Here is a 14,473-nt window from a genome sequence, read left to right on the forward strand (position 1 = left end):
TTTTTTTTTTTTCCCCCCCTTTTTTTTTTTTTTTTTTTTTTTTTTTTTTTTTTAGAGGCCAGACCTTTTATTAATTGAAGCACGCTGTTGCTTTGAAATGCTAAACCGAGCAACCTCATCCGCTTGACTCACAGGAGCAGTAATCCTAGCATGGTAGCCAGCAGCAAGCTGACATGCTGGGACCTCTCAGCAGAGCTGTTTGTCTGGGTGAAAAGGGAAACAACCCCCGGGGTGAAACTATCAGAGATGTCGCAGCAGATTCGAAGCTTGAAATGCACTCCCTCACTACCCTGCAAAGCTGTCTGCACAGTTCTCTTAATCCCTCCTGTTCTTTCTTGATAGAGGATAGTTGCATTTCTGTTGCAAAAGGGAGGAGACGTGTGACCCTCTTGCAGGGTGAAAAAATGGTAAAGTGTGAGCTGCTCCCTTGGTCACTCAGTTTTGCCATTCGTGAATAAAATGGCAGCCTTCCCCCCTGCTTCTGACTGGGTATCGTACCTGTGTGCGATTTTAGAGGGAACCAAAACTAGATTCATAGATGTTAGGGGCTGGAAAGGAGCTAGATGGAAAGGAGTAAGGAAGCACTGCCCATCCTACTGAATCCTGGGGTTGCCTCTCTGGAGCTTGGCATTTCTCTGTTTCCTTAGTGGTCAGCCCTAACTCTGCATCCTTTTCTCTCATTACTTCTTTTGCAAGGTGGCTGTTGACCTGGTGAAGGGCTCTTCTATACAGGTTCTTTGCCTAAAAGCTCCTTGGAGTATGTAAGGATTGCTGACTCTTTTCTAATCCTATCCTCAGTACACACCGGCCATGAGGACAGATGATCCCCAGCTCTCTGAATAATATGGGGTCCCATACTGAAAGTGCCCAGCTCCCAGCTTTTCTCACTGTCTACAAGGGCCCTGTTTACTGTAGGTATAAAAAAAACCCTGCAAACCAAACAAACCTTCTTTGTTTACTCAGTGCATTTGTCCCAGGCTGAAATCTCATTAGAGAAAAAGCGATAACCACTTTTCCCTGCTAATTATAGCTCTTGTGAAGCCATTGATTCAGGGACTAAGTAAATAGGAACAGACCAAACAAATGGATGCTTGCTTTCCACGCCTGCCCTCCATTTTTTTTCCACTAGCCTGTGATATTTCAGAAACAGCTGATAAACTCCTGGTGTTAACGAGAGACCCAGGTTACAGAACCTGTTGTTGTCTAAGCCCCGTCTGTAATCGTTCTGACCCTGCGTGACCTCCCCCTCCCCTCCCACATCTCTCTCCACTAGCCTTTCCTGTCTCTTTGAACCACTCCTCTGGGAGGCTGAATAGATGGTTATATGCTGGCATGGCCTGTGAAAAGGAGTAGATAAGTTCCCAAATAAACAAACAGTGACAGGTACAGGGGGAAATGGTGATTTTGCAGGGCAGTGATCCTTTAACCGCCTAGTGCCCATCACAGAAGCAACTGAATATGTGCTGATAAGGGATGGTGTCTTCTCTATTCCCCTTGACTTTCTCACCTGTAGTGGGATCTTTCTTCCAGATTTCCCTCCCTGAATGGTTCAAAAGACCCATGGCTGTGGCCGATTTAGTACTTTGCACATATGCATCCCAAACCATTGATCCGAGGTCTGATGGTCCTGATTCTGTACTTGTAGCTGTTGTAAAAGGGAAAAATTTAACTCTTGATCAAGTGAATGGAATTACAGCAATGTGTGCTGCTTTGGTACCTGTATCTGTGAGATAAACGGTGTCAAATCATTGGAGTTGAAAACTTCCAAACCTGGCAGTGCAGAATCCAAAATTCCCAGCATCAGAGTTTTCAGGTTTGTCATCCAGCTCTAACTGTCGGGGCAGAAGCTTCATAGAATCATAGAAGTCGGGTCAAAGGGACCTTGTAGATCTTCAAATCCGACCCCCCACCAGGGCAGGAGAAAAACTGGGCTCAAATAACTCCAGCCAGGTAGGCATCAAGCCTCTTCTTAAAGCCCCCCAGGGTAGGAGCCAGCACCACTTCCCTTGGAAGTTGGTTCCAGCTCCTAGCCGCCCTGACTGTGAAGTAGTTCTTACGGATGTCTAATCTAAACCTCCTCTCCAACAACTTGTGGCCGTTATTCCTTGTTATGCGAGGGGGCACTCAGGGAAACAAGGTCTCTCCCAAACTCTTCTGGTCCCCCCTCATGAGTTTATAGACGGTCACCAGGTCCCCCCTCAGCCTTCACTTGTGAAGGCTGAACAGGTTCAGGTCCCTCAGTCTCTCATTGTACGGTCTGCCCTGTTGTCCCTGGATCATGCAGGTGACCCTCCTCTGGACCCTCTCCATGTTGTCCACATCCCTCCTGAAGTGGGGCACACAGAACTGGACACAGTACTCCAGCTGTGGCCTGACCAGCGTTGCGTAGAGGGGGAGGATCACCTCCTTGGCCCTACTTGAGATGCACCTGTGGATGCACGACAAGGTCCGTCCGGTTAGCCCTTCCAACCGTGACCTCGCATTGTCAGCCCATGTTCATCTTAGAGTCCATAATGATTCCCAAGATCCCTTTCTGCCTTCGTGCTCTCAAGAAGGGAGTTTACCATCTTATAAGTGTGCTGCTGGTTCCTACTGCCCACGTGCAGCACCCTGCACTTGTCAGTATTGAAACGCATCCTGTTTTTGTTAGCCCACCCCTGTAACATATCCAGGTCTTGCTGCAGTCTTTCCCTCCCTACTGGTGTGCTCACCTCACCCCAGATTTATATGCACAATCTTTTCATCGTAAAATATATTGACCTGGGAGCAAATAAGTGGCAGGACTTGGGAATGTGTCCCATCCCACTCCGAAGTGGAAAGCTGTTTCTGACATGGGTTCGTTCACTTGTCTGGTTTCTCTCTGCTCCCTTGAGACCTGGGCTCGTTGAAGTCAGATGGGGGTTTTGCCTTTGATTTTGATGGAGCAGAATCAGCACAGTTGTGAAATACAGCCACAAACTCCAGAAGCTCTAATGTGAAATGTTTGCTCTGCCATTGAAGCAAGAGAATCCCATAAAAGAGCGGCCCTCACGGGATCAGATTCATCTCGTGTCTGACACCAGGCAGTGCAGGCTGCTTTTGAGCAAGCTGTTTGAAACCATCCCGCTGCACCTTAGTTGACATGCAGTACCCTGTCTTCCTGGTCCCTTTAGACCTGAAGCAAGAGGGTTCTCTGTCACTTACAAGGTAGTGATTCTCTCCCAATTGCTCACATATCTCTTTCTTTCAGTGAAGCTATCAGCGTCCCTATGATTCCTCTGGGACTGAAGGAGACGAAGGAATTGGACCTGATGGTACCATTGAGGGTAAGCCCACTGGAGTCATCTGGGTTGCTGCATGTGATGTGGACCAGCTGTGGCCTTGAATAAATATGGCTGGAGGGGAATCTAAATATGGGAGGTTCTGAATGTTCTCATTGTTTATTTTGCCTGGCTGTATGGCCTTGCACATAAATCAGTGAGTGATAGGGTTCTGCGAGGCCTGGAGGTGATAAAAGCCATGGAAAAAATATTAAACTATCCTAAACGTGTTGGTGTTGGGAGTCCAGCTGCTTTCCCATAGCTCCTGTGCTTGAGTGTGGCTTGTTTAGAAACACGTGTTGAGCGTGCAGAGCTGTCTCCTAGCACGGTGTGATGCGTATCTACAAAAGGCAGACGTTCATTCGCTCAGTGGGTGGCGAGTCCCCTGTGAAAATCATTCAGTGGGTGCACTACTAATCCAGTGTATGCATTTAATTTCTTCTGCCCAGGATTTCATCTGCGAACACTACGGGGAGGATGGAGCTTTGTTTGACAAGGAAATCAGAGAGTTCATGGAGCTGCGGCAGGTTTGTGCACCTCCCTGCCTTGACTGCCTCAGAAGATACTGCTTTACAAGCTATTAACTTTTCTAGAAGTCCCCTTTCCACTTCTCTTTCACACCTCCCCAGTAATGCTTTGTATCTTTGAGGTACTGGATTTCTGAAGCACACATTAAAACACTGAAGCGGCAGTTTATACTTTACAACATAGTGTAGCTCATAAAATAACAGCTTCACTGCAAGGTAATGGAGCCTCTTAATGCCCTGCTAACCTAGGATTGCACAGCAATAAAAGCTGAGTATAAAGCAATTTATCATTATTGTTTAATGAATTATAACTCATCCCCAGGGCAAGAGTAAATGACCGTTGTGTCCTCGGCAAAAAGTGAAAGGAACTTTGGCAAAAAGGAAGCATAGAATAGGCATTGTAAGGGAACTTTTACCCTCCCCTTGAAGGTAGATCTAATAAGTCTTAACTTTCTAGGTGCATCTTTTTCCTTTCTGAATAGAGAGAGAAGGAATTCTTGACGCCCTGTCCTGTAATTGAGGCTGTCTAAGTGTTTTCTCTGCAGCCCCCCCGGCATCATTGGAATTGGGCAGATGCAATGGCTCCATCCACGGGATTGGGGCCATAACAGGGAATGATTAAAATGGGATATGGGGGGAGGGTCCAAACTACTTAACCAAAAAACCACCCTGTCATCATGCATTTTTGGGAAGTTGCAACAGGGCAGTGAGAAGCGCAATCTTAGAGAAATCTGGAAAGGACTGCTCATTTGAGCTATCCATTTGTAATGGAACTCCATCCCGTATCTGTTACCATTTGATTTTTGAAACTGCTGCTTGAAGCCAACAGGAAGTACTCCCCACACCTAGATTTGACCAGATTTCCTGGTTTTTCCTCAAGCTTTGCAAGGCTAGCATTGCTGGAAGAACCAGGGTGCAATAAAACACCCGCTGGCTTTCAGCTTGCTAAGCTTAGCTCTAATGAACTAACCCAGAGCTGTGCTTCTGTCTTGCTGCCTTTCCCCTGATCTCCGATTTCACGTGGGTTAAGTGATGTCACCTCTGGGTGTATATGATTATATCCAAAAATCATCTACGCTGCAAAAAAGATAAGCCCAAAAAGTTAAGCCCTCCACATTTAAGGAGTTTTGGAATTGAGGTCACCAGCAAACTACGGTTCATTCATGCAGATACATGCATCTGTGTTTTGGTAGTCATATGTTGCATGACCACATGCTGTTTTTTTCCACCCATCCCCTGCCTCATTCAGCACCTCCTATCCTGAATTGTGGATGAAATTCATCCCTCTATGCCAAAGCCACCACCCATACACTTTTTCACACTTGTTTTTAAGACTTCCACATAGCTAAAGTGGCACTTAAGAAATGGCTAGGTGTGAGTGTCTGGTAACTGTTGGTGCCCCTGCCTCTTCTTCACCCCTCAGTGTTTAAAGGCCAAGACTTCCTGTCTCCATTTGACTCCCTTCCTACTCTTGCACAGGCCATGCGAACACCCAGCCGGAACGAGGCAGGGCTGGAGCTTCTCATGGAGTATTACAACCAGCTCTACTTTCTCGACAATCGGTTCTTCCCTCCCAGTAAAAACCTGGGAGTCTTCTTCCACTGGTTAGTGAGGTTTTTTTTCTGTTCTGTCCTCTAAACGTGTATGCATGTGCTTTAAATATCACTAGTTTGAGTGGGTCTAGAGCTGAATAGAGACAGAACTCCAGGCTGTAACAACCTGAAGATCTGCTTCTTCCCGCCTGTCCTTGTTGGTAAAAACAGGCTCTACCAGTGAGGAGATCTGAATCCCAGTCCTGGTCCCAGCACTGTGGTTTCATGTGGTCTTGAGCAAGATGCTTTAATCCACTTAACTGAGGGCTGCAGAATGGGGCTGTAATACTTGCCTGCCTTGTTCAGTGCTGCAGGCTAATCCCTGTTTGCAAATGCCTTGTGAGTCTTGGCCGGGAGTCGCACACAGTCGGAGCAAAACGTGATCCAAGCACATGCAATGCCTGTTCCTAGGTGAGCCAAACGTGACTACGCCCTGAGCCCAGAGCAACCGAGCTCTGGGCATGATGAACAGCAAAAAACCAGAAACCTGCTGATTCCTGCCAAATCTTGCTTGGCAGCTCCTGGGCTTGGCAGGTAGAGAGGTGCAGGCTGCCCGGTGCAGCGTTGCACCATGGCTTTGTTCCTGTCTGAATGATTCATCGTGGAAATCTCCAGTCCCCACTCTGTTTGACTGGCCTTTCTACCATGATGAGCATTCACAGAGGTGGTGGTATCCTTTCTCCACCCACACTCTCCATTGTGTTGAAAACTTTTTCCCCTCTCACCACATTAAGTTGCATCCTGGATGTATCTCAAGCACATCAGCCCACAACTAACTCAGTGGTGTTTCTCCCCACTTCTGCTTGTCCAGGTACGACTCGCTGACAGGAGTCCCATCCCATCAGCGTGCGCTGGCATTCGAGAAGGGCAGTGTGCTTTTCAACATTGGGGCTCTGCACACCCAGATTGGGGCACGCCAGGACCGCACCACATTACAGGGGGTCGATCGGGCCATCGATGCGTTTCAGAAGGCAGCTGGTACGTCGGCTGCTGGGAGCTGCACTAGTGTGTTCAGTTTTCAGGGGGAAATTGGGACAGTGTCACTCCTTGTTACCCCAAGACACTTGAGAGGTTTGTGTAGCATGCACCCCAGACTGCCCACTCCTGACCTGTAGCTCCCCCACTATAGCAGGACCTGTTTTTAATGTGGAGATAGTCACTCTTCCTCTCCCTCCTCCTTCCTGCTCTGATTTTGGCAGCAAAGGACAGGAGGGGATGAGTGGCTGGCAGCAACTCAGGCCCTGCTTCCATGCAGCACTGGAGCCCAGGGGCTCGTCCCCTCTCTTCCTCTGCTGCTGATTTCAGAGTTTGGTTGCCTGCAAGATCACAGCAAGAGGCAGCAGCTGCACCCTCTTGGCTGTGGGACACTTGTGCAACGCATCCTCTTTGCTATGCATATATCACCGCCGAAGCGGAGTGGATGCATGCCTCTTGGTGCTATCATGGATCCCCTCTTCTGTGGAGTCATGAGATGAGAGATCCCAAAGTGAAGTGATGGACATATTTGTACCTAGGGGTTGCTGCTCCCCTAAACCCAGTAGTCTCACTGATACAGCCACATCCTCCCTTGAATCCTGAATGGTAACAGAAGGGTCCTGAGGAGCATTTCCCTCCAGCCTCTTCCCTTTGTGCAGGTGCATTCAACTACCTGAAGGAGAACTTCTCCAATGCACCCAGCCTGGACATGAGTGCCCCCTCCCTCAATATGCTGGTGCACCTGATGATCGCCCAGGTGCAGGAGTGCGTCTTTGAGAAAGTCACGCTTATCCACGCCCAGGACGACTTCCTCACTCAGCTGCAGATTGCGCAGGAAGCCACCAGGGTATGCGGGCCTTGCTGTTCTCCACACTCAGCACAAGCTTTGTGTCTTAGCAGAGCCAGCTGGGGGGGGTGGGAAGAGAGGAAAATCATTGGGGATGGAAGAAGCAACGTAGTTCTTGGAGACAGTACAGCCCGGTTGTGATCAGGGGTGTGGCATGCCCACAGGGGCAGCTTTGGGAAGACGCTGCAGCAAGCTGTCATCTGTGCTATGAGCAAGGGAGGCTGTACAGGCTGGATCCACTCACTGGGCCAGCGGGTGAAATGCAGCAGCAAGCCAGCCCTGCAGAGGAGCTAATGGTGCAAGCAGTCCACTCCAGGACTTGATTTAACTGAATACACTTGCTGTACACTTATAGATAAAATTGTAGAAAATGAGGGTTGAAGGGACCTCAGAGGTCACATCTAGTCCAACCCCTGCTCAAAGAAGGACAAGTCCCAACTACATCATCCCAGCCAAGGCTTTGTCCAGCTGGGTTTTAAAAACTGCCAAGGATAGAGATCCCACAACCTCTCTAGGAAGCTTGTTCCAGTGCTTCACTGCCCTCCTAGTGAGCATCTTTTCCTAATATTCAACCTAAACCTCTCTTGCTGCAACTGGAGCCCATTGCTCCTTGTTCTGTCATCTGCCCCCACTGAGAACAGTCCAGCTCCATCCTCTTTGCAACCCCCCTGCAGGGAGTTGAAGGCTGCTATTAAATCCCCTCCAAGTCTTCTCTTTAGACTAAATAAGCCCAGTTCCATAAATCCTAAAACAATCCCCTGCCAATTGGGGCTAAGGCAGGGATGGTGCTGCTATAACAGCACTGTTTAATCATTGTGATAGAATTAGGCATGTACCCGAAACAGTGGGTAAGCTCCAAAACCAGCCCCCTGCACCACTTTGCATACATTACACTAAATGCCCACCCAGATACATGGGCTACATGTAGAACCAAAATAGATGTGGAGATCATAAGCTGCCTGCTCCCCAGTGCCCTCTAATAGCCAATGTTTCCTTGTCATGCTAAGACAACCTTGAGGCAGGTGCTGAGCCAGGGGGGTGCCTTGGCTTGGAACAGTGCTGCATCATGTCCTCTGAACAACTTTGTCTCTTATACCTGTGCTGTATGGACAGGGCATGTAGGAAATGGGTGGCCAAGCTTTTCCTTACCTCTACCATTTCAGGTTGATTCATAGATGCAGGGTCTGAAGGGACCTTGTAGATCTTCTAGTCCAACCCCCTGCCCTGGGTAGGAGAGAAAACGGCTCAAATGACCCCAGCCAGGTAAACGTCAAGCCTCCTCTTAAAGACCCCCAGGGTAGGAGCCATCACCACTTTCCTTGGAAGTTGGTTCCAGATCCTAGCTGCCCTGACTGTGAAGTAGTGCCTTCTAATGTCTAGTCTAAACCTACTCTCTAGCAATTTATGGCCATTATTCCTTGTTACTCTGGGAGGTGCTCAGGGGAACAAAGTCTCTCCCAAACTCTGCTGGTCCCCCCCTAGTAATTTTATAGACAGCCACCAGGTCCCCCCTCAGCCTTCTCTTTTGGAGGCTGAACAGGTTCAGGTCCCATAGCCTCTCCTCGTAGGACCTGCCCTGCTGCCCCTGACCATGCGAGTGGCCTCCTCTGGCCCCTCTCCATGTTGTCCACATCTCTCCTGAAGTGCGGCGCCCAGAACTGGATGCAGTACTCCAACTGCGGCCTGACCAGTGCCACATAGAGGAGGAGGATCACCTCCTTGGCCCTGCTTGTGATGCCTCTGTGGATGCAGGACATGGTACGGTTAGCCTTACTGACCGTGTTCTCGCATTGTTGGCCCATGTTCATCTTGGAGTCAGTAATGACTCCAAGATTTCTTTCTGCCGCCGTGCTTTTGAGAAGGGAGTTGCCCAACCTGTAGGTATGCTGCTGGTTCCTACTGCCCAAGAGCAGCTTCCTGCACTTGTCAGTATTGAATCTCATCCTGTTTTCATTTGCCCACCCCTGTAACCTGTCCAGGTCCTGCGGTAATCTGTCCTTCCCTTCTAGCGTGCCCACCTCACCCCAAATTTTGGTGTTGTCTGCATATTTAAACAGACTACTCTTCACCCTGTCGTCCAAGTCGCCAACACGAGAGCTTCTGTTTTTCCAGTTGCGCTGGTCCGAGCACTACATTAAATGCAGCCAGACTAGTGAAGTTCCCCGGTCTTCTAGACTTGGCATCCAACACTAGCCTTGAAACACGGGCTCATCATGGTCTTTGTCACATCACTCAGTAGCTCTCTGTTCCCCCTCACACAAAGAATTGTAATCTTTAGCTAATGATGGCCAACTAATGCTAAGTATTGGTATAGTGACCCTGCGCACACTGAGTTTGGTACCAAGCCCAGTTAGCTGCACTATAGAAAGTAAGAGATGGGGGGGTGGGGGGGGGGCTTGATTACCCAAACACTCCTTTCCCACTCTGGATTTCTTGTCCCTCCATTTTTTTAGTACTGTGGCCACCCCAGACACACACGTCTCAAGCAGTGAGGCTACTGGCCTGTCCTGCAAGCCTCCCAGAGCGGCTGGTTTTTCTAATAGAACTTGCTTTAGACTGCCTGTGTCTTCACATTCACAGGTTGAAGATGTTTACTCCTTGGTGCATCAGACCATGACGCAGGCCCACGTGAAGGATTACGTTCCTTTCTCCTGGACTACCATGGTCCACGTCAAGTCAGAGCATTTCAAGGCCTTGTCCCACTACTATACTGCCATTGCACTTTGCGACTGCCCCGGTGAGTACTGCTTACAGCTGGCCCTACACTCACTTGGGTCTTAGGTGCTGTCTGTGCCTCAGATCACAGTAGCAGCTGAATGCTGGACCCCTTGAGGATCCAGTGTGGAGAAGGAGGAAACATAAGGGCTACTCAAAAGAAGTACAAATACTGAGCTGCAAACAGCATGGTCTGTAATCTCACTTACTGACACTAGCTTGGGTGGAGGGGTAAATCTGGCATCTTTCTTGTGTGCTGCCTGTACAAATGTTTTTCAGAAAGATCCTTAACACTGGAGGAAATACAACAGGCACTGTGTTTTGAAGCAGCCACAGATATAGGAGTAATTACCGAGGAGAGGAACTGGCTTGCTGAGAGGTGGTAGTACCTGTGGCAGTCAGTGTACTGTCAGTGCAGCTGCAATAAGAGGCACTCCCGTTGGCATGCTGGCCTCAGTAGTGCCAGTGTGCGTCATGCCCTCTTTGTGAAGCTGCCAGAGTAAGACAAGAGGACTGTTGTCCTCAAAGAGTCCCTGTTAGGATGACGGCACTTACTGGGACTTGAAACACTGGGGTTCAATTCCCTGCCTGCCCACAGAGACTCCCTGTCTGGTTGCAGCTCCTGACCCCTTGCCTTTCCTTCTTACCTTAGACAGAGACGTGCCTATAAATAAAACAGAGTATTAATAGACTCCTGACCCCAGGTGAGTCACTTGGGTGCATCTACATGGTGCTGTAGTTGCCAGCTGAGCTAGCTCCAGAGCCAGGAGCAGTAGCCCTCCTTCAATGCAATGTTTATCGCATCTGGGGCACTGTGGACACAGCAATACTGCTTCCAAGACCTACGCTGGTGTGTCTGCAAGGCACTTTACTAGGCTGTGCAGGCATAGGAGCTCACTCACAGCTAGCCTGGATATTTCAACACAGTGTTGCAGTGTCCCCCATAGACCCACCCAGAGTCTCTCCAATTCCATTTCCTACCTGCAAAATGGGAAGGGAACCAGAAGTTCGTGTGTCTGGTCTGTTCCTTCTCACCTGATAGTCCCCACCGGTCTCTTCCTATGTGCCTGTACAGTGCCGAACATGTCTGAGTGGAGTCACATTAAAATAACTATTAGACTTCTGAAAAACACGTGTTTCAAAAATGAAATTGTCAGCATTAATTTTGCAGTGGGACAGGTGCCTGATAGCAACTAGGCCTGGTTCCTCCCTCAGAGCACTCAAATCCATCTGCTGCCCCATACACAGAGTCATCCCTTCAGGGTGATATGAGGGAGCGGGAAGCTTGCAATTGGGCGGTTGCTCTAAGGAGCATCCTTGGATTTCCCCTGAGCAGTTACATGCTGACTTGCTCCATGTGCATGTTGCAAATGAGAGTGATGGGCAAAAGAAAAAGGGTTCTGAATTAGTGAGTCAGAGCTGGGAGGCAGCTCCAGGAACTGCGGGTAACATGGCTGTGGGAAGCTCAGTCAGTAGTGAGAGAAGCAGAAGATAAAGGGTATCAAGCCTAGTTGCCCTTGCTGAGTGTCATTGAGCCTCTTTCCTAAACTTCTCCTAAAATGCATGCCCCTTTCATACACACCAGTTGCTTTTGCTAACAGCAAGGCAAGGTCAGTGGTGGAGACCCACATGGCTTCTTCCTGTCCACTCTAGATTTTGAAAAGGCTATGGGTGTCTTGCAGGTGAGTACGAATATGAATCCGCCCCTCTTCAGACTAACAGGCCATCAGTGAGCTCTTTATGTCAAGTGCTAATCCCCAGCTAGTGCTTGCAAAGCAAAAGTCAGTATCTGGCATGTCAGCCTGGCTGCGGACTTTGGACCGGGCGGGCATTGCAGGTACTGCTGGTGAGTGGGGGTTTCAGAGTCACTGGCCTTGTTTCCACCCTGCCCTCACTCCAGGCCAACTGAGCCCACAGGATTTTCTCAGACCAGGAACCCTGCTACTGGCTCATTTATCTCCTCAGATCCCCTGCAGTCTCTTCTGCAGGGGTTTTTGAAGTTTATCAGAACCAAAGTACAGTAACAGCAGCTTTGGCTGAAAAATAAATTTTTGAAAAATAGCAAAGACTAGATGTGGTGTCTGAAGGGCTTGTAAAAAAGACAGATCTGTATCAAGGATCATTCCAAGTGGCATTGTCCATAGGGTCTCTTTGTCCTGAGACCTGCCTTCTTTGGGATCATGGGTAGTGCCCTTTTGTCACTATGAGCTAAACCCCAACAGGAGGCAGAGCTTTCTCCAGTGAATTTGGTTTTTATTTTTTTTGAATAGTGAATACTTGAGGAAGCCCCCATATATGGCCTTGTTCTGAATAGCCTTACCCATGCTAAAATCAACAGCAAACTTTCAATCTCACCTCTCCAGGGAGGACTTCATTTGGCTGTACAAACTTTTATAATCTAATCCAAGGAGGCCCTGTCCCTGGTCCAGAAACTGGATCCAGCCCACAAAGCTGTCATCCCCAAGGATTTGGAAATTTGATGGTGGGGGAATGGTGGCAATGTTAATTGTTGCTCCCCTGCTGCTAAATTTCTGGAGCCATAGGGAGCCCATCAGGCCCAATGGGCCAATGCCAGGCAAGGACCGGGGTGGGGCAGAGGGTTCACAAATGGGGTAGAAAGTTTGAGTAGTACTGATCTAATTGCTTGGCCTGGCTTCCCAGCTTGGGTGCTAAACACCTCAGGGCAAAGGCTTTTTTAGCCCATGTGAGGACAATGCCTTGCACTGAGGGATCCAGGTCCGAGGGTATGGGTACGTGAGAGAGTGCCCATGAGTTCAGCAAAGATTTTTACATCATCTGCTCTGCAGTAGGCACCTGCAGGCACTCTCTTTATTCATGATGAATTGCAGGGTAGGTGCATCGCACTTTCACTGCAGAACAAGTTTCCCTGTGGGTCAAGAGCATGTCCATGGGGAGTTACTGCAGAGTATCGATGCGCTATCACTTCTTACCCTAGCTCACCTCGTGCTGGCTTATTTGCATTAACAGGCTCCCCAAGAACCTGCCATAATATTAACGTTGCCAGCCCAGAGGAGGGCAGGGTCACATCTCAGGTAGTCCTTGCTTTGGTGTCCAGTGTCAATCTTAATCATCTTGGCTCTGCGTTACTTAGTTTGATATAAATATTAACTGCCTTTCTTTTACATACCTGCTTTAAAAAGATACTGGGAAAACCAGGAGACCTGCAATGTGCCTGTAGTGATGGGTTCAGTGTGAACTGCCTGCCCCAAAATAGGAGTATATTATGTTCTTTCCTTCCCCTTCTTTTTAAGTCTTTCCACACCCTTAAATCCTGAGTCCTGTGCCCTGCCCCTGGGTTTTTAACATAGTTCCACTGCCATAAATGCACCCACCCTTTAAAGCGGGCAGCTCTTGAATATTCACTGTGGAGGCTTCTTATTATCCCTGTCTGTCTGGTCCTGGCTAAGTGATGCTTTGAGCATCTCCTGAACTCATGTGTGCTTGCTTCTCTCGCACAGTGACATCTGATGCTGACCTCCCGGAGCATGAGAAGGTCTTCATCCAGTTCCACGTCACCATGCCAGAGGGACCCTCTCTTCGCATGCTGCTGCAAGACCAGGAGGAGAGAAGGAAGCTGGGTAAGCAACTTGCCTCACACCAATGAACTTCTGATGCACAAATCTCAAAAGCCCCATTGGGCCATCTTAGGCCGTACTTACGTTTACTGACTTTAGTCAGAGAGCTGCCAGGGTAACTTTAGAGCTGCGTGCTCTTGACAACTCTATGTAGCTTTTTCTGGCTCTGCTGCAGCTGCTGTGCCAATTTGATTTCAATCAGAGCGGGGTGTAACACTGCCTGAATTGGGAGACATTCAGCTTTGCTAACAGAGCGATGTAGCTGTAAGGATATGATCAGAGTAAAGATAGTATCCACAGGGCCATATGGTTGTGTGGGATGAGACCTTGTCTGTACAGCTCTGCCTGTTCTTTGCTGGTGGCTCTGAAAAGAACAGGTTCTTTGGTGGCTGTGACATGATGATGCCAAGATTCTCCTTTTCTGTGCTTAAACTCAGAGGAGGGGCACTCTGAAGTGCTTTGGGTTAGAGTACAAGGCAGTCGAGGGGAAAGAGACTTAATGGTGGGAGTCTACTACAGACCTCCCAACTAGGGAGAAGAGCTTGACCAGGAATTCTTAGGTCAGCTCACAGAGGTAGTGAAGGCTAAGGATGTGGTAGTCATGGGGGACCTGAACTTCCCGGAAATCTGCTGGGAAGAGCAGTCAGCCAGGTCTGACCGCTCACGTAGGTTCTTAGACAGAGTGCAGGGCCTCCATCTAACCCAGGAGGTGCACAGCCCCACCAGGGGAGACGCCTTGTTGGACCTAGTGCTGGCCACGGGTGATGACCTGGTGAGGGGCCTACGGGTGCTCAACCACCTGAGCGACAGCGATGATTGCCTGCTGGAATTCACCATCCAGCGCAAGGTGGCAAAGGCCGGCAGCAAGGCAGCAGCCCTAGATTTCAGGAGGGCAAACTTCAACGAGCTAAGGAGGATAGTT

The 14,473-nt window shown here is 49.0% G+C and overlaps 1 protein-coding gene across 3 annotated transcripts in view; it reads left to right on the plus strand.

The window, feature by feature from the left end:
* RHPN1 (rhophilin Rho GTPase binding protein 1) overlaps positions 1-14,473 on the plus strand; it is a 73,038-nt gene that overhangs the window by 44,621 nt on the left and 13,944 nt on the right. For all 3 annotated transcript variants that reach the window (XM_019528251.1, XM_019528253.1, XM_019528252.1), the window contains exons 4-10: positions 3,230-3,305; positions 3,749-3,826; positions 5,306-5,430; positions 6,230-6,396; positions 7,053-7,240; positions 9,821-9,977; positions 13,435-13,554. In XM_019528251.1, the coding sequence (XP_019383796.1) occupies positions 3,230-3,305; positions 3,749-3,826; positions 5,306-5,430; positions 6,230-6,396; positions 7,053-7,240; positions 9,821-9,977; positions 13,435-13,554 (911 nt within the window). The remainder of the gene's footprint in view (positions 1-3,229; positions 3,306-3,748; positions 3,827-5,305; positions 5,431-6,229; positions 6,397-7,052; positions 7,241-9,820; positions 9,978-13,434; positions 13,555-14,473) is intronic.

Source organism: Gavialis gangeticus, unplaced genomic scaffold, assembly GCF_001723915.1.
Source record: "Gavialis gangeticus isolate Ggan-Ray unplaced genomic scaffold, GavGan_comp1, whole genome shotgun sequence".
Lineage (NCBI taxonomy): Eukaryota > Metazoa > Chordata > Crocodylia > Gavialidae > Gavialis > Gavialis gangeticus.